Source organism: Camelus ferus, chromosome 12, assembly GCF_009834535.1.
Source record: "Camelus ferus isolate YT-003-E chromosome 12, BCGSAC_Cfer_1.0, whole genome shotgun sequence".
NCBI classification, from domain to species: Eukaryota; Metazoa; Chordata; class Mammalia; order Artiodactyla; family Camelidae; genus Camelus; species Camelus ferus.
The window spans coordinates 48,042,857-48,068,406 of record NC_045707.1 but is presented as its reverse complement, the minus strand read 5'-3'; the positions used below and the strand labels follow the sequence as shown (position 1 = coordinate 48,068,406).

The 25,550-nt window shown below is 39.6% G+C and overlaps 1 protein-coding gene and 1 long non-coding RNA gene across 2 annotated transcripts in view; both read right to left on the bottom strand.

Moving 5' to 3' along the window:
- The window catches only part of LOC116667732, a 189,186-nt gene that overhangs the window by 68,808 nt on the left and 94,828 nt on the right, over nucleotides 1–25,550 (bottom strand). The window lies entirely within an intron of this gene.
- Nucleotides 16,749–19,475, bottom strand: BTG1 (BTG anti-proliferation factor 1). Its single transcript, XM_032493639.1, has 2 exons — nucleotides 19,005–19,475; nucleotides 16,749–18,049 (listed from the first exon to the last, which is right to left on the bottom strand). Exons 1-2 carry the CDS (start codon nucleotides 19,150–19,152, stop codon nucleotides 17,682–17,684), a joined length of 516 nt encoding a protein of 171 aa, XP_032349530.1. The 5' UTR covers nucleotides 19,153–19,475; the 3' UTR covers nucleotides 16,749–17,681.

Sequence of the window (25,550 nt, the reverse complement as noted above, 5' to 3'; positions counted from 1 at the left end):
GTGCCTGTGACAAGTCAGAAGGATAAGGGAACCTGTGCATGGTTTCCTCCTATTTCCATGGGCAAAGCACTGCTCCTTCAAGAGTCAGACCCCAGGGAAGCTTTCCAATCATCCCCCAACCTCCACCACAGTTACGGTTTCTTCTTCAATGTTCCAAAGGCCTTTGTGAAGAACTCAGAGTGCAGAATGTACTCTCATTCATGTGTTTGTTTACGTTTCTCCCTCACTAGACTGGGATTTTTTTTAGGACAAGGTCTCAGTTTATACATATACCTTGAGCTCTAGGTACACTGGAATACTCTGTTCACTGAACTTAAGGCTTACAGTCTTGACATCATTCCCTTTTCACTTCTGACTTCCCTCAACCTATCATAGTTTCCTTTAAATACTACTTTTTTATGAAGCCTTCGCTAAATTAAGCATTTCACTCTGTACCTTTATCATGAAACAAATATGCTTACAGAAAACAAACTATGGTTACCAAAGGGGAAAGGGGTGAGGGAGGGATAAATTAGGAGTTTGTGATTAACATATAAACACTAATATATATATATAAAACAGATAAACAACAAGAACCTACTGTATAGCACAGAGAATTATATTCAGTATCTTGTAATAACCTTTAATGGAGAAGAATCTAAAAAGGAGTGTGTATGTATATATATATAATTGGATCACTTTGCTGTACACCTGAAACTAACACAACATTGTAAATCAACTACCCTTCAATTTTAAAAATTTTAAAACCTTAAAAAATATTCTTACTGTTAGATTTTGTCAATCCCTCTTCTGCATTAGATTATAAACTCCTAGTGGTTATACCTATGTCTTCATGACCTTTGAATTCTCATTAGAGCTGAGCCAAATCCAGCACATTAGTTGACGCTCATAAGATCAGATACTGAACACATATTGAAAAAGAAAGGGAAAGAAATTTAGGCACAAGAATGTGCCTGGACTGACTAAAACGGACTCAACAACAGCTTCAAACCAAGTTTAAGAACCTTAAAGTCCTCTCTCCAGATCCTTACATATATAGTAATTTCCAGATCTGAACTTCTTTTTCTACTGAACACATCACTCAAGAATGAGCCATTTTCTCCTGATTCTTTGGAAAGTTTATCATGCAGGTGTTTTTAGTACAGAAGAAGGAAGACACCAGAAGCTAGATTTTACCTTTGAGAAAAAATCAAAATTAAAAACAATCATTGAACAGAAGCAAAAATTTAAGAAACAAAGGACACAGAAATTTAAAAACACATTTAAGAAACAAAAAGAGATTCAATTCTATTTTGTTTGAGGAGGTCAGACTTTGCCTGCTGTGGTACCTTACCTGGAGACTGAATAAACATAGCCCTGATCACCGGGGGTTACTGATTTATTCTCAAGTGGATTTTATAGGCCCTTAGAGAAGGCCAAGAGAAATATGGTTACTTGCACTCTTCGTTACAGGGTAAGGAGAGAGCTTTTGTGATTTCCTTCTTTTCCCCTAACACCAATCGTGAGTGCTTTAATTTTCTCCAAATTCTCTATTTGTCTTGAGACAGTATGACCTGGGGAGGTGGCGGGGGATGCAGGGAGTGGGCGGGCACACAGAACTCAGAAAGCACAATTAAAGAGGGAAAATGTGGATTTATTTTTTAAAAATTCATAGCAATTGTGCTCAAGATAAATTTATTTCTTTGGCCTCTAAAATAAGCTGTCAGCAAGAAATGATTTGTGGCTGAGTTTAGAAAGTAAACATAAAACATTATTAAAATTTTAAGTTCTCATTGCTGTTTGCATTTCCTTTGCACTTAGAATGATTTATTTCACTCATTTACTTTCTTTTTTTTTTAATAATGAAGACAACAACAGAAATTCAGCTCCTAGATTAGGTTCTGAGAATCCAAAATCTTAACAACAAAATAAAATACAACAAAAACAAAACCCCCAATACATCTAACAACTTAAAATATTTTGTGAAGTACATACTCAGAAAATGGTCTCCATTCAGCCAGTTTGTGAAACTGGCTTTAAGAGGCAAAATGAATCCACAACTTCCTGACATTTTTACTTTGTTTTGTTTTGGTTTTACTAGACATCAAAATTTCTTACAATAGAAGGATATTACGATTGTGTTATCACCATGGGACAAAAGATTTTTAATTTTTTATTTCTGTCAGTTGAGCTCTTCTAGCCTGGAACTCTTTATTCTTCCTCACACTGAACCTCCTAAATTTCTGTGCAGGAAAAAGTATTTTACCTACTTCAGGCAACAGGCCAGACCACGGAGAAAACACCAAACAAAATACCACTCTCCCCTGCAAATCAGCTTATATTTATAGCCAAAGTTTTACATCGTGTGTGTTCATTTTCCACTTCCCCCACTAAGTTGTCCCTGTTGAGAAGTTCTTAGCACCTGGCTCCGGAGAAAAGGTCCTGAGAGCTTTACTGAATTACTGTTTCACATTTTGCATCTTTTGACCATTAATCTCCACTGTCAGAGAGAGGCTCTGCAACATCACCAGTAATCAGCTCTGTGGGTCCCTGTAATCAGGGGGAAAGGGTATTTAAGTGCTAGAGAGTGAGAGATGAGGGGAGAGACCACATGCTATTTTTCCTCAGATTAAAAAAAATGGAGTCAGAGGGCATTGAGAAGCCATCTCAAAAGAAAATTGGAAGCAGATTCAACACTCGATATAAATATAAACAACAGAAAGAAAATAAGCTGATGTGTAAACTGCAGGGTCTTATGTACTTCCTAATATGAAGTTTTGTAGATATTCCTGGTGCTAGACAAAGCCTCACGCTGTCATTCAAGAGCACCGTGTGACGGTAAAAATAACCACCACTTCCTGAGTGACTACCCCTGTGTCAGCTCCTAATAACACCTCACAGCTATTAGCTATCCCATTTAGGAGCCCTGCTACCCTCCGAAGTGGATAACATTATCCCAAATCTAAAGGCCACTTGTGTTTTTCAGATTTTAGAGTCAACATGGAGCAGGTACCAAATAGTATGAACCCCCTCCTCGGGGGCTGGAACTCAACCATGTGAAGGTTCCTGTAGCACAATGGGCAGACAGATACAGAAGGAAGAAGATTATTTTGTCAGGTCAGGCCAGGTTTTACTGCCAAAAGCAGTTCTGCCAAACCTAGATTTAAAAAAACCCAAAACTTGTTTCCAGAGGTTGGATTTCGGAAGGTTGGATGTATTATCAACTCCCTTTTACAGGCCAAGAAGCTGGGGCTCGGAGAGGATCAAGTGCCTTGTCTCTTGGCACAGGCAGCAGTGCTTGGGCCGGATTCAACCAGGAAATCTCAGATTCCAGAGCCTGTGATGATCCCCCCCACCCCCACCAACCCCCGGCCCTCAGGCTCTTGTGAGGTGTCTAAGTAGACACAGAGGTCTCTGAAGTCTTTCTGTCAATCCCAAGACTTAACCTGTCCTCCCTGCCCTGTATTCCTTGTCTTTTTCTGCAACCTCACCCAAAAAGGGCTGTAGAAAGAAAAAAGGGAAAACATTGTTTCTCCTTCAGTGATAGCAGAAAGAGGCAGCATCAGCCTTGATCTCTTTATTCCCTTAGGAATTTGAGGTTTGCTCCTGAGAGACAAAGCTGAGATGAAGAAAAGGAAGGGAAAGTGGGGAGGAGAAGAAGACAGAAGAGGAAGGGAAGACAAGGGGAGGAAAAGAGAGGGGAAGATGGGGTAGGGAGAAAGAAGAAAGAAAGGACCTGGAGCCTGGGATCCAGAAGTGACTAAAGCATTAAAAAAAAATCCTAGTAATTCAAGATGTCTACGTGGCTGCAGTGTCAGGCTCCTCCGTCTTCTCACTCCTTTACTGAAGCTGGCTGCACAGAGATACCTTCTAGGAGTGAATGTTTGCCGGAATGAAGAGGAGACTGAGCATCCCATCTGGGTAGCACAGCCCACACAGGATGGTAAAATGCCCACCAAACTGACCTCATCCAGCAGAGGCAGGGGTTCAAGAGCAGCGTTCAGAGGAGATGGGGTGCTCCCTAGGGATGTGTGAAAACTTGAGAATGACACTGGACTTTATCAGGCCAGAAGAACGGGGGTCTGATCAATCCAGCTCTCAAGCTATTGGGTAACCCTGACTGCCATCAGGGTTACAGTAGGTCCTACCATCATGGTGTGTGGAGGGTTAACTTTTTACAGACAGAGATACAACATCTTCAGCACTGTTACTCTTACCTCCTGTGATCTAATATGCCTTCTCCCAGGAGAGAAAGGACTGTACCCGAAATTCCACAAGACCCTGAAATGACCAGGGGAGTGTGTAGTCTGTGACTGTTTTTGTCAGGCCTATCAAAGCAGGCAAAGGGTTGAGACCCACTGCTGGCATTTTTAATATGAAATCCTAACAGCTCGATGCATTTAATCCCTGTCTAAGTATAAAGGGGGAATTCTACCATCACCCCTTCTTCCCATAATGGGAGGCTCTATTTAGTACTTCGTCCTTTTTTAATGCTGCAGTTTGGGAACTTCACCACCAATGCGTGGCTAGGACCTTGCCAATTTGCCAAGTTGTATAGTGCTGTTTCCAACACAGAGAACTCCTTTCTAATGAAGACAGTCCCTGCACACAGGAGGCATTCCCTCAATGTTGGTGATTTGAAAAGCTTATGAAAATTATACCCTCCTGGTTCATATATTTTCCTTGTCAGATGCTTTAGTCTCAATCAAAAAAGATAAGGTTTTAAATGTTATGTACCCAGGGGCATACTTTTCTGTGTGACGACAGACTGTGGTAAAAGAAATACTTCTCTTTCTCTGTAACTTTCTTTTATCAAAACCAGTGGCCAGGCATCAGAATAAACTCTATTTAAAAGAAATAAATAAATAAAGCTTATCAGCACATTTCTTCCCCTGTACTGATTTAAGTAGAGCACACACAGGCATACACGTGACACACAAATATATGCAGAAATTTTCCTTTTGCACCATTCCTTGAATTTTACCCTCTTCTCTTTCCAGTGCTAAGCCCCTACCTAACCTAGTCCTCTAGCAAACATGTACAACACACACACTCGTCAGGTTTTATTCCCCTGAAATAAATTTCTAGTGAAAGGAAAGTTTTCACAGAAAAAAAAAATATATTAGGCCAGAGAGTTGTACTAAAGATACTGAAATATATTTTTTCTCTAGTAACACCCTTTTAGCTTTTAAACTAAAAAACCTTTTAACTATGAAATAGTCAGCTAAATAACTCAATTTCAATTAGCTTTATCAGAACTTTAATTCATGCCTAAGCATGAAGTGTTATACCAAAAGACTCAGTTTAAAAATAAGTTTGTCCAACCACACATTTAGATGTTTTTATTTTATTCTACGCAGTAGAGTGTTTTCCTGTCGAAGTTGACAGGTTCAGTGTGAGTAGGTGGAAGGAAGAAAAACAAAGGGGACACATTAAGAAATGAAGGCAGGACTCTTCTCATGGAAACAGAAGGGCAAAAACACACCTGTGTCACAGCCAGAGAATCACAGCCAGCATATTGATAAAAAAAGAATTTTAATCCACATGGATGAAGCTGAGAAATCTTTCAGGAGAGATGCCATAGATTACTGCAATAAATATTATTAACAGATTCAAGGCCATAATCATTATCTGTATCTACACCAAGTTTCAAATTACCATGGTTATTTTACTTCTGTTCCCAAATTTAACATTAGGGAATTTTGGTTGTGGACCTATCATCAGTAGGCAAATGTATATATGCATATATACGTATATATATATATATGTGTGTGTGTGTGTATAAAATTATATATATAATTAGACAGTGTAGGATTGGTCAACATCATACAAGAACAGGTCTGAGGTTTAGGAGTCCACTTACTTGACCCATGGCATCTTTGGTAAACATTTGTTTTGGATAAAATATTTAGTTCTGCATGAAATTCTATATAATATCACCATTGCTTTCCAAAGTGTATTTTCCTTTTCAAATTCATTCTCTTCACCTTTCTCCACAATCTCATCCCACTATCTTTAGTCAAATGGCCACAGTTACCTGGTTAATAAATGGGAGCTTTCAAAGGGATCCTTTCTTAAACCCAGAAACTGAGATTTCTGCTTTTTAGCTTTGCTTGGACTCTCAGATGAGAGAGAATATCTGAGTGATCTGGACTCAACCTTAAAATGCCTCAAGTACTTCTCCAATTTTTATGCAGCAAAAGGAAGACCACCTAGACTGGAAGAATACAGCAAGTTTTAAACTGTTTGAAAGCAGATATTCTTACTTCTTGGGCTGGGAGCATGGATAGGGTAGAATTCATGGTGAAACATGTTTGAGAAAGTATGTTTCATTCATCTTTGACAAGGCAAATATCCATTCTTGTATCCCAACCCCAGGAACTTTCTGTAACTCAAGAACAGGCCAGATACCTGCCAGCACCTTAAAGAGTAAGCAGTTCATGATTTTGGAGTGACTGTATGATGAAGGTACTGTTACCCTTGGATTTGTCTTGTCTCATATATGGAAGGTCAGGGGCTCTAAATGATAACAACTCTGTACTATAATCTCAGATTCTGTAAGAAATAGGCATTTTGGGTAACTGAATTTTCCAGTTATCTGTCAACAAGAAAACCCTTTCTGTTTTCAGTGCTTGTCTGTTACCTTGCCTTGCTAAACATCCTAACAAAATATTGAGCACCTTGCTGTATCAAACTGAACATCAGTTCTTATTTCATATTTATTATAGACAGCTTGAAGATATCATATTTTTTTTGGTCGAAAATTCAGGTCTTCTTATCAGCCTGTTTATTATGATTTGCAATTCTCTCTAAAATGGAGAGGAGAAAACAAATAAATAAAATCCATCTAGATTTTCCAGTAATAAAAGTTGTGCTGATTTCTGTGGTATGCACCACCAGAAAATCAAGTAAAAAGTGGTCAGAAAAAAACTGCCATAAACCAGATTTATAACAGTGTCCAAGAATGCCAAGTTACAATTATGTATTTAAGGACAAATGAGCCTAGAAGGATTTTGGAATTCACTCAATTATTTGAATGGAATGTTCTTTTTCCAGATAGCTCTTAGGCTGTTTCTCTGGTCTCCTTCAAGTTTCTGCTCAAATTTCACCTTATCAGTGAGGCCTTCCCTGACTATTCTACTTAAAATAGCAACCTGCCCCTCCCCCTAGCACTCCCTTCCCTACATCACACCTGCTCTGCTGGGCCCCCACAGTGTTTCACAACTGGAGCAATAGTCACAGCACCAACACAGCAGACCTGCTCCTTAGCACGAACACCATCTGACATATCATATATTTTACCGGCCCGTTTACCTCCCACTCTAAGGCTATGGATTTTTGTTCGGTTCACTGCTGTACCTCCAAGTGCCTAAACAATGCTGGGCACATAGCAGGTACTCAATAAGTATTTATGATAAGCACAATAACCAATTGTAGCATCTTCCAAAGCTCTAGTCCAAGAGTTCCCAACTTTGAGATGAAAACCAGACATAAATACATACCATTACAGTCCAATGGGACTCCTGTCTAATGGGAAAACCAGACATAAATACAAACCATTACAGTCCAATAGGATCAGAGAGCAGAGCACAGGGATGTGATATTGGTTAGGAGCTGGTGCTTGACCTCAGACAAACCTGAATTTCAGCCTTAAATTGTCCCATAGCTCTGACTTTGGGCACGTTTTATAACATCGCTGTATCATGATCTCTTCCAATGTTCAGAGATGACCATAGTAACAATTTGTCTACTCCTACAGTAGATGCAAAGTGATGAAAGGTCAGTGAAGGGATGCACACAGGTGCTTTGCATAGTCCTGGCCCTCAGGAGGTCTACAGGAAGTGCCTGCAGCATCAGGTCTGATCTTTAGAGAAGCAGAACAGGGAGTCGAAAGCTGTCTGGTGCTACTAGAAGGCTTGCCAGTAAGAGGACTGAGGCAGGACTGAAGGAAGAATCGTCCCCAACATGAAAACAATGAAATGCCATATTGATTTGTCCTGTACTTAATGCATGAAACTTCTTTTAAAATGAGGAATGAATCTGCTAATAATACAAATATGTAATCAGAGCAGGGGCTTCTCTCACTGGAAATGGGTTACTGAAAAGCCTAACCAAATCTGGCTTTAACCATCCATACATTTTCACTGAGTAGCCGTTCTTTCTAAAATGGGATGTAGTGCTGGGGAAAAAAAAAGGCACCTAGTACTGAAATATTAGGTAGCATTGCCCTGAGAAAGAAATGTCTAAGCCACTCACCACCATCACCATCACAAGCCACCATTGCTTTGGCAGCAGAGGTTTTGCTAAGAGGAACAAGTTGTCCTTCTCAGGAAAAAAAAGTTAATTCAAGATCTGGTTCCAGATCAGGTTCTAAATCAGAACAGTAGATCTACAGGATTAAAAAAAAAAAAAAAAAAAAAAAAGGAGTAAAGCCCTTTTTCATCACTGATGAATCATCCCCTTTCCCTGTTCCTCAGTAGATCCCAAACTCATTAACACTCTCTTTAGGACAAGTCTTCCAATCTCTTCATTCAAGAATCTTTAAAGTCAGTGACACAGAGCTCTGAGTTCAATCAATTTCACAACTAATTGTGCTGTAACTTATGTCAATATTCCAACTGCTCTTTGGCAACTGAAGTTGAGAATTTTGAGATGGAAGCAAGCACTCAAGGCTAGGACTCAGTTATATATACAGGTGTAACACTTGTTTCCTCTCCTTATCTGCAAAGTCTACTAGAGACTGACATGATGAGGCTAAAATAAAGGGGTGGAGGTTTATGTAAATTTGGCATTACCACAATCTTTCTCAGTTGCACCAGGCAATCCTTAGTAAGTTTGTGAGTCAATGATAGGGACATGACTCAAATTTTACTCCTCACTTTCAAAGGCTAAAAAGCCATAGCAAATTGTACAGGGATGTACTGTATTAGTAACCACTAAATCATAACTAGTTGAAAGGCAACGATTTTTTCTGGTGACAATTTGCTTCATGTTTAAAGTAATCGTTACCGCATGTTTAGGAAGCAAAAACAAAGTTATAAAAGGAGAGAGAAAACAACTCATTTCTAATTTGAGGCCTGGCTCCACAACTATATTTCTCAAATTTTAAGTGCCTCAAAAGGGAGTTTTCTGGGCTAGCAGAAATGTCCTATCTCTTGATCAGAGTGTGGATTACATGGGTGTGTAAAATTCACTGAACTCTATATATTTAACTGTGTAACATTTTTACATCAATTTAAAGAAAAAATTTAAGTGGCTCACACCTTGAAAGTTATGCCCAGGAGGTACTTACACTCAAAATGTAAACCCAGAATGAAACTTAAAAAAAGAAAAATTCCATTAAAAAAAATTTCAAAATGACAAGTGCTGTAACAAAAAAAATATGAAAAATACTCAAGATATGTTTGAAATGTGCTGTTTCATATGCCATGGAAGTACGTCTAACTCAGTAGTTCACCCTAAAACCCAACCTTCCATGCTAACCCTGTAAAATATGAAAGTCATCTACATCTGTACAAAAACAAATTATAACCTAGCTGTTTTGAAAAGCACTGAGTTCTATTTGGCTCCTTTTGGACTGGGTAGGGTGTTCTAACTCCTTGACCTGTTCACTAGGAAGCAGATGCACTGCTGGTTGCCCAGCCATTATTCAAAGAGATGACAGTCTCAACATGACCTATAAAAGTGAGGTGACTGTATGTTCTGGCTGCTGCTGATAGTCTGGGTTTAATGGTTAACAGCACCCTGTTTGACTCTCAAGAGTCACAGTCTGGTTGATATACTTATCGATCAAATTACATGGTCACTGGACCTAGAAAACCCATGATTTGGCCCACTTCCTTAATTCCTCTCCACTCCAGACACACCGGTCTTCCTTCAGTCCCTCCCATTCACAGCATGCTCTCCAGCCAGGTCTCTGCACACTCTTCCCTGCCTTCTGCACTTAAAGCCCTACCCATCCTTAAGATCTCAGCTCAAGTATCCCTTTCTCTGGGAAGCCTTTCTACAGTGGTCCCAGCTCTCAGGACACCACTCAATCATTTTCCTTTCCTTAGTATGTCTTAGGTCCAATTTTCACATTTGTCTGGTAACTCTTTCTCTGCCACTAGGCTCTAAACCCCTGGAGGGCAGAGACAGTGACCATTTTTACATCCTCAGTGCTTAGCACAGTACTCGGCACATAGAGGGACTCATTAAGTATTTGCTCAATAAATGTATCAGATACAGGACAAAACACTGATCATATTTTAACCATCAGAAAGGATATCAGGAGGCTTAAAAGGATGGGATAATGAGGAAAATGCAAGAATCTGGGAGTTGATAAAGAGCTACTATCTAATTTCCATCTCTAACCCTATAATCATAACTACTGTCTCAAGGAATAATTGTTCTGACAACACTGGCCACTCAAACCTTGGTTTAATTAGTTCCAAACTCTTATTCTTACATCACAGTTTTAACTTACAGGAACACATTGACTAATTTATAAAGCTACATACAACTCCAAGCAGGGCCTGAACCACACAGAGGCTTTAAGATGCAAGACCTGAAACGGTTAAAGGAATTTTGCCCATGAAGTCTCTTGAGGACTTTTGTCTCCTATAGTTTTGCAAAATAAACCAGCAAGAAGCTCTGCAGACTGCGTACCTACTTCATCGAAGTATGCAATGTTATACAACCTAGCAGCAAGCTATTCAATGAAGACATCTTCACATAGAAAAAGGGACCTGAGTTTAAACCAAAAAGAACCTACAGTCGCTGATTCATTTATGACTAAAAGAAATCAGCTACGTTATTAGTGATTCAAGCAAATGTTACACCAGGTTACATCATAAGAAACTCAAATTCTAACTGACAATTTGTAAAAAAAGTTGCTTTATTTTGCAATAAAGTAAGTATTCACACCACTCTAGATTAAGAAGAGATTGAGAACCAGAGTTCTGTTTGAAAATCTGTGTTTGAAATTCTCTTGCAAAAACACGGCCAAATACAAATGGCTTGAAGGCCTACAAACCCTGGGAAAAGTCAACTTACTTTATATAGCAAAGAGTTGTGAGGATTAAACAAGATAATGGTTGCAAATGTGCATTGTATGGGGCTGCCTTGCTATACACATTTGGTAATGTCACTCCTTCTCTCAACTTAAAGGTGTCCTCAATATAGACAAAAGATCTGAAGAATTCTCTCCACCCCCTCTTTTTTCCTCCTTTACGGAGAATATAGCTTTGAAAACCACAGTGTTAAGTAAAATAAATATGCATGGCCTGGGTTATCTGTATTCTCACCCTTAAAGGGAGTGGAGAGGAGAACAGTTCATTTTCCTTCCTCTATTATTTCAAAAACACAAATACCTTTCTTGCAGTGATTGGCTAAAGCATACTAAAGATTGGCTAAAGTTTGAAACTCCAAACAAAATCACAGTGATATCATCAGATTTTCAAGAAACCAAGAAAATCACCATCTGCTGTATTTCATTTGCTTCCATGATACAGAGTATCCATCCAACTTCCAAGAATCACCATTCACTGCTAGGTGTTTTCCTATGTTTGATTTTGACAAGAGACTTGTTTTTATCACCAGTTTTACATATGAAGCAAATGGGCTCAGAGAGGTTAAACAACTTGTCCAAAGTCACAAGCTGGAGCTGATACAGGCTTGGATTCCAACTCATTCTTCTGTCCAAGACTAGTATTCTTTATACTAACTCCCAGCTGCCTCCTAAAGAAAGTCTAGTCTTTAAGATCATTCTATGCTTCCTAGGCATAAAGACTAAAAGGATTTCAAGGCTGAAAATGACCAAAGATGGCCAACTAGCAATGAGAAGTTAAAATATACATGTTCCAACAATGTGAGGTAAATCAGTCATACACAATAGACCAACAGTTAACAGGTTGGATTCTTGGGTCAGAAAGATGAGTTCAAACTTATGAATTAACTATTTACTAGCTATGTAGCTTTGGTGCAGATTAACCTCTCTAAACCTCACTTTTCTACCCATAAAACAAAGATTAAAAAATACTGACCCACCTACCTGCCAAACTCACTCAAGTTGTTAGGAGGTCAAATAAGAATATGCATTGGTAACTTGAGGGCTCACAAGTGCAATTTCTAGGAAATACAATTCCATTTAATCTATTGACTTGAGGGGAAAAAATTGTCATAAATCAAAACTGAAAAATGCATTCAATCCTGCTTACAGTGCAATTGCCAAATACCATCATTTTAAGCTTATGACCATATACAGAATCTTCTCAAGTAAAGTCCAATTGGTTAGTAATCTTTCCTTCCTAAAAATCTAGGAATTGCTCAGAACAAGAGGGAAAAGATACAGGGGACTTCTGGTTAAATCATATGCTAAAGTTAATCTAATCACTGATGTACAACTGTTAAGTCAGTTCTTTTATAACTATGCAAATAAATGAAATGTTACCATAGTGAGTCTAACATTTAAAAGGAAAATTTCTAAGAACATAAAATGTAATTTCATACATAGCAATATTTAATATATAAGAGTACATGAACTTTGAATTGGTATTAGCACTTATTTTGGGGTATCTGTTGGCTGTGAAAGATGTCTTAATTTTACAATTAAGGACTCAAGCAAATAAACAAAAATTAGACAAGACAACCCTCTCTGGAATGCTACAACAGCTTCTTAAGACATCACTTAAAGAACATAATAATCACACCTGATTCTTGAGAAAAAGTCATCTACGTTAGAGATAATTTAAAGAAACAGTCTCTGAACATTTTTAATCATGCACTTCATAAAACTTTAAGTATACCCCAATATATATGCATTTGTTTATAAAATGTACCACATGCTTTTGCATACACACATGAACACACACACAACAATATTTTAAAAGAATGATATAACTTCAGAGATGACCTATCTAGAGAATTGTTAAAATCAGGTATACTCATGGGTAAAAGTTATCTTATCAATGTACAGTTTGAAATAATTAGTGTTTGAAGAAATATTCTCCAAATACAGAAATGCAGTTAATGCCACTGTTTTTTCCTGCCTTGTGGTCCCTATTGTGATGTTAGGTGTCTGGCCTACACTCAGTTATCCTCCCATCATCAGGAACGCAGTCACAAATGGCCTTCACAACTTACAGGTACCAGGAAAGAGGCTACAATCATCAAATGGTTTCTAATAAACAGCTTAAAAAATCTTTTCCCTTTAAAAAATACCAAGATAAAGGCACTAAGCACTGTATTTGAATTTCTTTAAAAATCACCTATAGGAGTATGCTTTATTTACGCCTCACATCCACTCCTCCCACAAGCCCAGTTTCCACTTAGTATGGGCCATAAACCGTACTACCTCTTTGATCTGCATGTTCACAAACAAACTGAATGCAGACTTTGTCCCAGATTCATGAATTACAGAATCCCCACAGTAGTATTTCCCAAACTCTTTGCCAAAGACCAGGTTGCACAAACCTCTCTTGATAAACACCTATGACCACAGCATTTTTACTATCAAACCTTTAAATTCCCCCATCTCAGCTAAGCTTCCCACTTTTCCTTTTCCCCATCCTTTCTCTTTTCATCTAAGCCTAGATTCAATTACTTCTTCCCTCAGTATTATCACTCTTTATACAGAATTCCCAAAACACCACTGCATCTTCAACACTCAAATGACAAATTATGAAAAGGCTCATATAAAAGTCAGAAGTTGAACTCTAAAATATTCCTTGTAAGACAATTCAACTAAGAGATGACAAAGCATTACAAAAAAAAAAAATTAAGATTCTTATGACTGGAAGCCTTACCATTTTTCTATTCTGGTTTAACACACTGAACACCACCAAAAGAAACTGGTAAAACAAGTTAGAATGACAGTTAAAAAAACCCATCAATTATACTCCACAAATTGCTGAGCAATAGTGTCAATCCTTATTATTAATACAAGCTAAGGCTTACTTGTTTGGAACTTCTTAAAAATACAGAATTTAACATCTTGATTAACTATGTTCCTTCACTTTATGCTATTCTCAGAAGAAAATATAAGGATCTATAAAAACAACCAGAAATGATTTGTATGAATTACTCTGGCACATCTGTATTAATGTAAATGACTTAAGGATTCAATGAAGCAGCTCAGTTTGGTTAGCAGTACAAAATAGGAAATATTTTTTCATACTGTTATATTCCAAATAGGAAAAATAAACAATTGTTATATTTTGGCAGGAGCCATATATGGAAGTTGGATTGCAGAGACTGAGAGATAAGACTGAACTATTTGCAGTCCATATACCTTCAGATAAGCAAGAAATGTATCATTTCAGACAATCCAAATATACTTTTTGAAGTCTCTTGTGTGTATATAAAACTATGGACAAATTCTCCTCACATAGCTTATCAATAGCATCTTATCACATCATCTGAAATAAGAATGCAAAGTTTAAATCTCTTTAAACTTCAATATACAAAGTACTGTTTCAGTTATCTTATTTCTCTTCTGCAAAGAGGAGAGGATCAGAAATGTTAAGAATCACCAGAGGAAACATCAAATAGCAGATGTATTTGTTCTAAGATTAAAGAGAGTCTGAAAACCTTTAGTCATTAGACACTTAGAATATTCAGGAATACTGCTTCCCTGTAACTTGAAGGCCAATTCTATTATCTGTAATACCTATACAAAATGACTTGCAATTTGAGTTCTAGTAACTTAAGGAAATCATTTGTGCAATGGTACCAGAAAGCAATTTTCTGGTGGCCTTTCAAGTCCATTATTACAGAAATATTGCAAATTTAGGGTAAGAACATGTGATTCCCACTCCAGATTGCAGGGCGAACAGCCACATTTATCTTGTCTGCACTAGGATAACTCTGTCATACAATCCACCTGAAGCCTTGCTTCATTCAGCATTACAGAGCAAGCTAGTATTTATATTAAAAAAAAAAAAAGGAAGTAACGTTTAAACTGTTAAAACTCAGAAAGTAATATTTCTAAACTTATTCCCAGTAACTACAAATCCCTGGTGCCAGCGGCAACTAAAGATATTGAAAGCAGTCATTCTTTCTTAAAAGGGTTTCTAAGAAACCATCTTTTAACTCAGGCAGTGTGAAAGCCCTTTAAATTCCACCCCTATTTAAAAAAAAAAATGTACACAACTGGAACAAATGACTATGTGTGCAGGCCTGGCACACACCTGCATGTGTATAAAGCAGACACTCAAATGCTTTTATCAAAATAGCTTGGCAAAACATCCCCAGAAGCAATGAAAAGATGTATCAAACAGCTACTATACTGAAGACAATTGTCTGGGGAATGTTAAGGTTAAAGTCACAGGAAACAGCTGGATTTTAGGTCTCAGGGATGTTTGCAAGGCTTTGAAAGGGGAACTTAACAGCTCCTTACATGTGAGACATCACCTGAATTCTAAAAGTATTTTTATTAAATTCACTTCCCACCAAATTTCTTTAAAGTACAAAAAAACTTAACGTTGGAATCTTTAAGAATGATTCTCCAAGAAAAGGATGACAAAAAAAAGTTTTAGGTACTAAGATATAGATATTCCTAAACTCTCTGGAAGCCCTCCCTTTGCCTTAGGTCCCAGTGATCTAGTGTGCAAAGCTTTATGCAGCTTCAAAGGAGTTACCAGATGCAATGCAGTTGGTGAAAATGGTCAATGCAGTCCGTACTGGAGTGAGACTTGCGCAAAAACGATTAATACCAGTTGTTTTACTATAAATTTGTTTGAAAAATTGGAGAGGGGCTGAGGTTCCAAAGACAGATTGAAAAGTAAAACCATTAATAATTGGCAAGGGTAGTCCATATGTTGTTGTTACAATTCAAACTTTCAAGGATGGCTTGCCAATAAAGTTCACAACCTTTGTATTCTAAATACCTGCTCAGTTAGCTGTGTATCACTGTGTAGTCTACAAAGTCAGAATTTCATATTACAGGGAAAAATAAATTCCCAAATTTATTCAGGACTACTCATTTCAAGTAATTGATTTCAAGTAAACTAGATTGCGTATTTCCAGTATGAACATGTTTACATGAATATCCCATACCCCCTAAAAGCCACTACATGTTAACTTACTTGTGTAGATTAAAAAGTTTCTACTTTCAATTTCCACTAAAAAAAATATGCTATCCTTCTACATCCAATCAATTATCAAAAAGCTCTATCATACGAGGTAGTGGACTTAGTATTTTCATTTAGATTTAGTATTTTCATTTAGCTTTAGTATTTATCCGACATAGAAGTCTAAAAATAAAAAACTCAGTATTTCAACTTCAGAATAAAAATTCATAAACATACCTTTTGTTGAATTCCAGTTTAAGTGATTTTTATGCAAATCTTGCAGCTGACGAAAGGCAAAAGGCAACCAATGTCTCTGCAGTGATTAGCCTGTTCTTTAGGACTAGGGGTCACCTGCCCCAGGATTTTCTAATTGAACAAGGAATCCATAGGGCAAAATTGTTTTTCAAGGGTGGGCCAGAATAGAACATTTATATCTTCACTTCAACAGGGAAGCAATGAAATGTAATCCTTTGGGCATCATTTTTTGGTAGATGTTACCTTTGTCTCTTATCCTCATTTCATGCGATTAGCTTGGGAAGGTGTCCATGTTTTGACTTTAGAAATTTTAAGACATCTAAATATACATACATAGATCTTCACTCCTTATCAAATGTTTTTCAGCATGACTGGTGTGCAACTGACATTCACATAGTTTACAGAACCTAAGTCATCTGAGAAATATTTTTTAGCTGAACCTCTATAATCATGACAAGAGATTGATTAAAATGCCAAGATAAGAAACAATTTATTATAGAGAGAAGAAAAATTTTTTTCATCCAAAATATAGAAATCTGTACAACTTTGCCACAATCAATATACATGAACTGTACAAATTTACACCAGTTCATAATTTACCAAATAAAAGATGACTAACAAAGTTCACAAAATAGATGGTGGTTTGTGGAAAAGACTTTTACCCAATTAAGTACAAGGAAAGTTACAAACCAGACCTCCACTTTCTAAAAATAAGAAGTTTACTCAGTCTTAGAAAACTACAAGCTAGCAACTGTACAGAGAGCTGGCTGGTGCTAACACCACAGTTGAGACAGTGTCTTTTTAAGGGTCTTTTTTAAAGCCTGTTGCCATGGCAAATTCGGGTCACTTGCTACTGTCAAGGCCAAAAACACAATACAAGGTCTGACCATTTCCCCAGGTCATGCTTACTAGTTTGTCTTATGTACATTTATACATATTTAAGTGCTAGGTAAAAGTCTTGTCATAAAATTTCCAGTACTACCATGTTGAAAATATTAAGCTTTCCTATTGAGCTGCCAAGAAGGATAACAATTTAAGTGTAATAGTGCAAATTTCCTCTGCAGAGAAAGGTTCTTTGAAATACAGATCTGCATTAAAGGGATTGATGTAAAAATTTAGGTATCATGTCTGGGAGAAACTGAAACCACCCTAAGACATCACTCCCTAGCAAATAAAGTGATCATTTACTTGGACTCACAGGCTATTAAATCATTGAAAGGTACTGTCCAAACTATGGCACTGTCACTTAAAAAAAATTTTTTACCACTCTATCTTGTGCCAGATCTTCACAGCTGTGACATGGTTTAAATTCCATAATCCATCCCCAAGAGGAGCCCACCCAAAGCAAAAATCAAATTTATCCATCCATTATAAGATGATCCATCCATAGACTATATCTTAACCTGATACAGTCATCATATTGTAGTTTTTGGAAGGGCTTGTTCTGCCCAAGAGAAGTTCCTCCTTACAGCTGATTCTGCTGTCTACCATTTGCACGTTGGTGCTGTTCTGGGTGCTACCTCCTGCTGGTGAGGCCTCGTACAGCACACAGATGGAGCCATCCTCTCCAATTCTGTAGGACACTTCATAGGGGTCAACCCAGAGTGTGAGTTCACTTGGGAGAAGCCTGAACAGCTCCTGACTGCTCAGTCCAATCCGCTGTGCTGCCTGTCCAATCAGAGGATCCATTTTATGGTTGATGCGAATACAACGGTAACCTGATCCCTTGCACGGCTTTTCTGGGAACCAGTGATGTTTATAATGTTCTACAGAAGAAAAGAACAGAGACACAATGCTTAGAGATCGTGACTGCCAGCTCCCGCCGTAGTTTCAGCTTCTTTCTTCGGCTGGCTCCTTTGAAAAGGCTAACTATCAACTTTTTTAAATGCCCAGCATTGCATTCACGGCTGTGCGTGTGTGCCGAGTCGGGAAACGAGCGAGCAGGGGTTTAGAAATGACAAAGTAGTACGGGACAAAACAATCTCCCGGAACCAACCGGTTGAGCCGCCAAAACGGGAATCAGGCGCGCGGCCTCGGCCAGCCCGGCAGTAGGACTGCCCCGGCGGCCAGCGGGAACGTGTTTACTTTCTCCACCCTACCCCAGCCGCGCACACAATGGGGTTTATGGCTTTGGAGAAGAGAATAGCAACCGGACTGTTAACCCCGAAGGAAAGAAAAACAGGCAACCCTAAACAACGCTCTGGGCAGGGCTGTAATTGTACCAGTGACAAATCCGATGATTAATGGGCAGGAGTAGGAGGCGCGGGAGACAGCACGTCCGTCCTGGGCTGGCTCTGGGGCAGCAGCGCCGTTTCCCACCCTGGGGCCCGGCGACCAAGTCAGCAACGGTTGGTCGGGGTTAGGGGGAGGGGGCATCGAACCAACCCCAGCCCTGCGGCTCCTTTGTCCCCCAAATATGCGGACCGTCCGAGGACCGCCGCTCCCGCCTCTGCCGGCTTTAGCTTCTTTGTTGTGCGTCTGTTTTCTTCTCCCATCCGTTTGCCAGCAATGGGGGGAGGGGGCGCCCTCGGCCCAGCCCCCAAACCCTCCCCGGGACCCGCCGTTAGAGTCTCCCCGAAGCGCCAGCCACAGTCCCGCGGCCGGACCCGAGCGCGGCCGGCCCGGACGCTACCGAGGCTCCCGTGGTCCCGACGGCCCGGCCCGGGGAGGTCAAGCCGCGACGCCCCGGCGCCCCTCGCCCTCCCTCCGAGGCCCGCTCACCTGCCAGCAGCTCCTGAAGGCTCTGGCTGAAAGTCTGCAGCTGTCGCTCGCTCGTGAGCCCCTTGGTGCGGAGAAACTTGGAGATGAAGGACACAGCGGCGGCGATCTCGCCTATCATGGTGGCGGCCCGGGTGTAGAAGGGATGCATGGGGGCGGCGGGCGGGGGCAGCCCGGGGCGGCCGGGGCTCGGCGGCGCGGCCCCGACGGCGGAGCGGCCACCCCGGGCTCCCTCACAGGTCAGAGGGCTGAGGGAAGAGGGCGTGTGGGGCGGACGCCTACTTTTTTTTTCTCCTTTATAGTGAAAAAGTTATTTTCGAGACAGGAGGCGGCAGGAGAGAGGAAGAGTCGAGCGATGGCGATCTGGTCACATCGCTCGGAACTCCTCAGCCGCCTCCGCCTCCAGCTCTACAGCCCCCGAAAAACCAAACAGTTGCATTTCCAGCTCCGACGGGCGAAGAGATGCAGGAGCCGTGCAGCACTTTTTATAGCGCCGCGGAAAGGAAGTGGCGTAGCTGGAGCGTGACGGCCGACTCCAGCCAATCCGGAGATCGCACCATTGTGACGCAAGCAGATTCGGAGCCGCCGGGGGCGGGAAAAAGGGGCCAGGGGGCGGGTCCAGAGGCCGGGAAGAGAGGGAGGAGCTGACGTAATCCGCTTGTAAACAAATAAACCCCCGAGTGGCGGCGGGAGAAGGGGGGAGAAGTAGCTGGGGACCGAGGAATCCGAGGGTGCGCGTGTGAAAGCCCCGCCCCCAGTCCTAGCCCCTCCTTCCAGCTCCAGCAACTCTAGGCGCGGCGCCAGCGCATCCCCTACAAGAGTGCGCTGCCCGGGCTCGTCTGCGAGGAGGTTTAATGCTGTGCAGATAAAAGCCGCCCTGCTCAGGCTATCCACACCCGCGCCGGCGGCACGGATCGGGCTGCAAGTCCTCAGCGCCTGCCGGCTCGCATACTCAGTGTTTACATCCCATGCGCGTCCCTGGGTCTACGTGACTGGCTCCTGAAGCGAAGGGAGCATACGGCGCAGCCGGATGCGGGTACCCGTGCTGAGGATGCAGCGAGTGCAGAGAAAAGTGGAGGGAACCGGCGCTCGCAGGGCATTCTGCAGCCTCGGCAGTCCAGTTCTTGCAGAGAACTGCTCTACCCTTAGGGAGGGGTGGGGTGGGGGGAGGTCTTTGTCAAAGTTAAATTGCAAAATAAATAAAAGGTTAGTAAGCTTTTTGTGGTTGCTGTTTCAGTAACATCAGAAATCAAAGGAAGGAAGAGTGCAGACCTTACTGAATCCAGCTTAACACTGATAAGAAAACCTGTTATTGAAGATTAATACCGTCAACTGTAACAAGTTTACTCTATAGAAAGAAAAAAATCTACATAACGCATTATACGCCCTTTACACACAAAATCGAGGGTTGTTTCCTTTTTTTTTTCCCCCTAATCCGAATAACTGTCCGAGCCTTAGAGTTCTGCTGTTCTTTATAAAAACAAGAATATAAAAATAAAATTTGAAGGCTCTGAAACTATGAGGCGCAAACATTTAGGTTAAAATCGAGCTTGCAAAACTACGGGAGAAAGAGACTGGTACGAAGGCATGAGCCTCTTGAAATGATTAGGCCTAAGAGAGGGTTAAACCGAACGAACTCCATTAAGGAGGAGGGGGAAAAAAGATGGTGAGCTGGGCAGATGGAGAAAGCAAACAAGAGGCAGAAGTTGAACTCTACCAGATGGAAATAAATATCCTGAGCTTAGCTGGTCATCAATATTGCAAAACATATCACTTCGAGGGTTTTTTTTGTTTGTTTGTTTTTTTCTTCTCAAAAACTGAGCCAGAGGGTATAGAAATGAAGCAAAAGTAGAATCTGCTATAAAGCGGAAGGAGAAAACATTTTATTGTTTAAATGAAATCAATAACTTCTAGGCTATTTTTTCATTCATACGCAATAATTAGGTAGTATATATGAAGTAAATACTTTAAAAGATAGTATTGTTAAAAGCAATGACGTCTGTGAAAGTATTTTCTTTGGATAAATGCATCAAAACATAATGGTAAATAGGTAATTTGTTTCCTTCTAGGACTTTCAGATAGCACTGTGCTTAAAAATAAACGTCATGGTAATTGCTTCACTAGGGATGTGAAACTTCATTTACTACTCAAAAATGAGATAGGGAAACAGAAATAAATCCTTAAAATTACCATTGCCCTAAAACAAGATTTTCTGATATCCCTCCGAACTCCACCCACCCTTAATCGTCTGCTCTGTTCATTTTCCTTACATCATCAGTGATTTGAACATTAGATCAGAAATCAGGCGGAAGTTTTTCTCCTGTAAGCCTGGTCTCCAATTTGGACTCCTAATAATTTTAAGCTTAAACTGACTCATCTACAAAACCGAAATAATGAAGTTAACAAAATGCTAGGATCTGAACACCCAAGCCGGTGTTCTCTCCACTAGTTTTTTTTTTTCCTTCATTGAAATACATTTGATGTACAATATTATGTTAGTTTCAGGTGTACTGTGTAATGATTTGACATTTGCATATGCTGTGAAATGTCCACTACTTTAACTGCCTTCCCAAAGCAGCAGCTGAACCCTTTCTGAAAGCTTTCTAAAGTCAGTTCAAGGGGGAGGGTATAGCTCAGTGATAAGAGTGCCTGCTTAGCATGCAGGAGGTCTTGGGTTCAATCCCCGGTACCTCCACGAAGAAGCAATAAAATAAATAAACCTAATTACCTCCCTCCCCCTCACGAAAAATTTTAAAAAAGATTAAAATCTATTCAATAGAGTTAAGAGAAAGTTAAACTCACATATCCTTGAAGGGTTTTCTCCCCACTGTTTTTTGGTTTTTTTTGTATGTGTGGGTTTCCCACCTTAAATCATTCCTTTAAGAGACAAATGAATTTAAGAAAGAACTCTTTTATCTGGGGGATCTAGTGAGCACTCAAGAAAAAAAATGGAAATAAATATTGGTCCTAAATGCAAGCTTTATACAGTGCATAATATTAACTGCTAATAGTTTTCAAATCTGGACATATATATGTTTAGTCATAGCTTTCCAGAAGTTTAGTAAGGCTCTTCCCATTCAAGAAACAAGCAGGTATTTCTTGACAGATTTTGAATTTATAAAGGCACTTCTCATCTTGTTGATACGGTAAGCTACAGGCATTCCCAACTATTCACAAACCCAACTCTTGGCTCTATGTCCTTAGGCAAGTTATTTAACCTCTCTGCATTGTAATCTCCTAAAATATGTAAAGGCTGTTGTGAGGACTAAATGGAATGACTTCAGCACTAAGTAAACATTCAAATATATATATTGGCTTATGTATATTATCATCAAGCAATTTGATAATTATTAAATTAATTTCTAAAACCTAGAAAATTTTCAATCAAAACACTAAAAAAAAAAAATAGGAATTATGTCAAAATAATCCAGAAAATGAACCTGGGTTTCAAAATAAGTTTGCAAGTAACAAATGTCTACGTCTTTGGAGTGCTTGAGAATTCAGAAACTGCTTTCCATAGATGAAACTATAAGACAACTAACTAGAATTTCAAAGGGCTGGGTGTATACATTCCCATCCCTCTGCTCAAATGTTACTAAAACAGTTTGCTCTGGACTAACAAATTAGAATTCCTTGTAGACTTTTTGAGTATTGTGTTATTTAACCAAAAAGAGGGAGAGAAAAAAAATAAACATTTAAATAAGGGAGGGGAGAATGAACTTCTTTCTCTGCTGCATAGGGTAATAAAATTTACAGACTGACAAAACGTCCATAAAGATTTAAAGATTTTTTTTAAATGACATTATCATCTGCTATCATTATCATTTTGTGGAAAAGATAACATTTTAACATCCCTAAAGTAGGAGAGGTATCCATATCAGAATAAAGCATGGTCTTTTTAATTGAATAAATTTTAAGTCACTAAATGTCACCTTTTGCATTTCATCATTTGGGAACTCATCTAAACTATTAATCTATGAACATGATAGCAGTAAGTTAAGCTATTAGGCTCTTCATTTTATATGCTATTCCAACTACCTGGGATATGTCCCCCATCTCCCCTTTCCCTAGCTAATTTCTGCTCATCTTCCAAGAAGCCTTCCCTGACTTCTGGACTTGAGTAAATATCTATAGTATTGTGCTTCCCCTCGCCCAGGCTCTGGTACTGATCAGACATACTAGATTTACTATGTTTACTAGTCCCTCTGCCTTTCTAGTCTATAAATCTTACAGAGCAGCCATCTTCTGTCATTCATTATTGTACCCCTAATGCTTAAGAAACAGCCTAATGCATAGTAAATGTGGTTGACTGGTGTTAAACAGACATCTAAATACAAATGAGTTCCATCAAAACCATTACTTACAAAAAGAAAAACCCCACAAAAAAAACCCCAAACAACAACAAAAAACAATACTTGCAATTTGTCAGGTGACAGATCACATAGTTTTTGTTGCTTAAAATTGGAGAGCCAATATTTAAAAGAAGATAAGCAACTCAACTCTGTGACTTTCTTCCTGGCTGCTAGAGGTGTTCAATAATTGCATAAATTGTTCTTGTAGATAAACAACTAGACTTCATTTCCAAAGCAAATGAAATGGAGATCAGAGACCTGGATATGCTGCCTAAGAAATACTTTGAGGTAGTGTCCACACTGCTCCCATGTAAGGTTTCTTCCTTTGTTTACCTGTGTGCTATGCAGACACACTTTGGTATTTTTACATCAGGTTACCTATGAGTGTCCCTTGCTTGTGTGCTGCTCTCTCATACTGCCATTCCATCCTAAAATTGCTCACGAGGTATCCTCCCTACACTCCAGCCTCCCACTTCATCTCTGTGATCCACGATTCCTGCATTATTGCTAGGAAAGTCCCAGATTTTTGTTGTTGTTGTTGTTGTTTCCAGATTTTCTTTTAATGGCTGTATTACAGTTCACAAGTTTGTCCAGGAGGCTTTCCTCCACCTGCTGGTATAATCCCACTCAGCAAAGGTCTCATTCACTACCTGGGCCCTCCCTTCCCTGAAGGCACCTTTAGACTTCCAGGCTGAGCTGGGGGAGCCTCACTGTTGCAGGTCAGCTGCCTGCATTCATTAAAGTATTATCTATTGTGACCTTTCTTGTGAATTTACTTCCAGATAGAGTACTAGGTGTCCTTGGTGCTTGCTTTAGAAAACCTGCAGCTTAACCAACAAGTATAGGTTCAAGCAGGAGACGAAGTATGGAGTGTTAATAGCAAATAGAGACAGGGCATTTATTTTGTGTCTGTTTGGGGGCAGAAGGAAATAAGACCCAAAAGTGAATGGTATCTGCTAAGTCAGTGAAGTTGGCCCATAATAAGGTCTCTGAAAGGAAGAAAAAGAGGGGTGTGACTTTGGAGTATCTTAAAGGCTTAAACCAATATAAGGAAGATAAATATTGTTGAAAAAGCTGGTGGGTAGAGAAGGGAATAGGGTGCTGGGAGTCGGGGGAGGGAGGTGAGTATTTTTGGCAGGGAAGTGATATGATGAGATTTATTTTTTGGAAAGCCCTAAGGATGATGTATTAAATAGGGATAATTTGAAGTGACTTCTATTTTTATCTCCAATTCTTACTTAAATCTTTAAATAATTTAGCTTTTCACATGGGCTTATCTCTTCTACTAGAGGCTTATGCCTTTTGTTTGTTCTGTTTTTGGTTACCCACAGGAAGACCACTTTTAGTAGCCTCCTCATCTGGCAACCTGCCTTGCTTTGCTTAGGTATGAATCCAATGGCACAAATTAAGGCACTTGTACTAGGTTTAGATCAACTGGGGTTCAAGAAACACAAGAGAACTAGAAATCAGAGGGTGACATGTACAGATTTAGAGCAAAAATACTTCTTGTTAAAGTGGTTCAGATTGTTTGGAGAAAATGGGAAGAAACAGGGTTAAAGAGTTGCCTCCCAGCAGCAATAACAATGATCATACAAATTAACATTGTTGTCAGTGCACCAGACACCACCCTAAGTGTGGAGGCATCCCAATTAATTCTCCCAGAAATACCACCAGGTAAGTATAATTAACATATGTATTAACACATACATTTAACATGTGAGGTTTCAATCAGAAAGAAAATAAGTAATCTACTCAAGGTCTTATAAGCAGATTTGAACTCTCAAGTCACAGACTTCAAAACCTGGAGGTGAGTTCCTGATAGTACCTTTTCTAAAGGGACTATGAGAAATAAATCCTTATAAAGACAGAAAAACGTTTTGGAGATGAGTAGAGACAGTAGAAGGAAAAAATAAAAACAAAACTCAAAGCAGCTTGAGAGACTTCTGGCTAACACAGTCTAAAAAATACAGCTACATTTCTTAAAAGGCTCACTGAAAAATGAATCAAAGGACATATTAAAACATTAATCTGCAAATAAAATAATTTCACTGGAGTGAAAATTATCCCTAGGGGCAGATAAAGCAGCAAAAATATCTTCTATTTTAAACTAAGCATCTTACTTCTCCTTTGGTCTAAATTGGCAGGAGGAACTAGGAAGCGGGTCAGGCCCACAGTCCCTCTTCCCCAGCAACTAAGG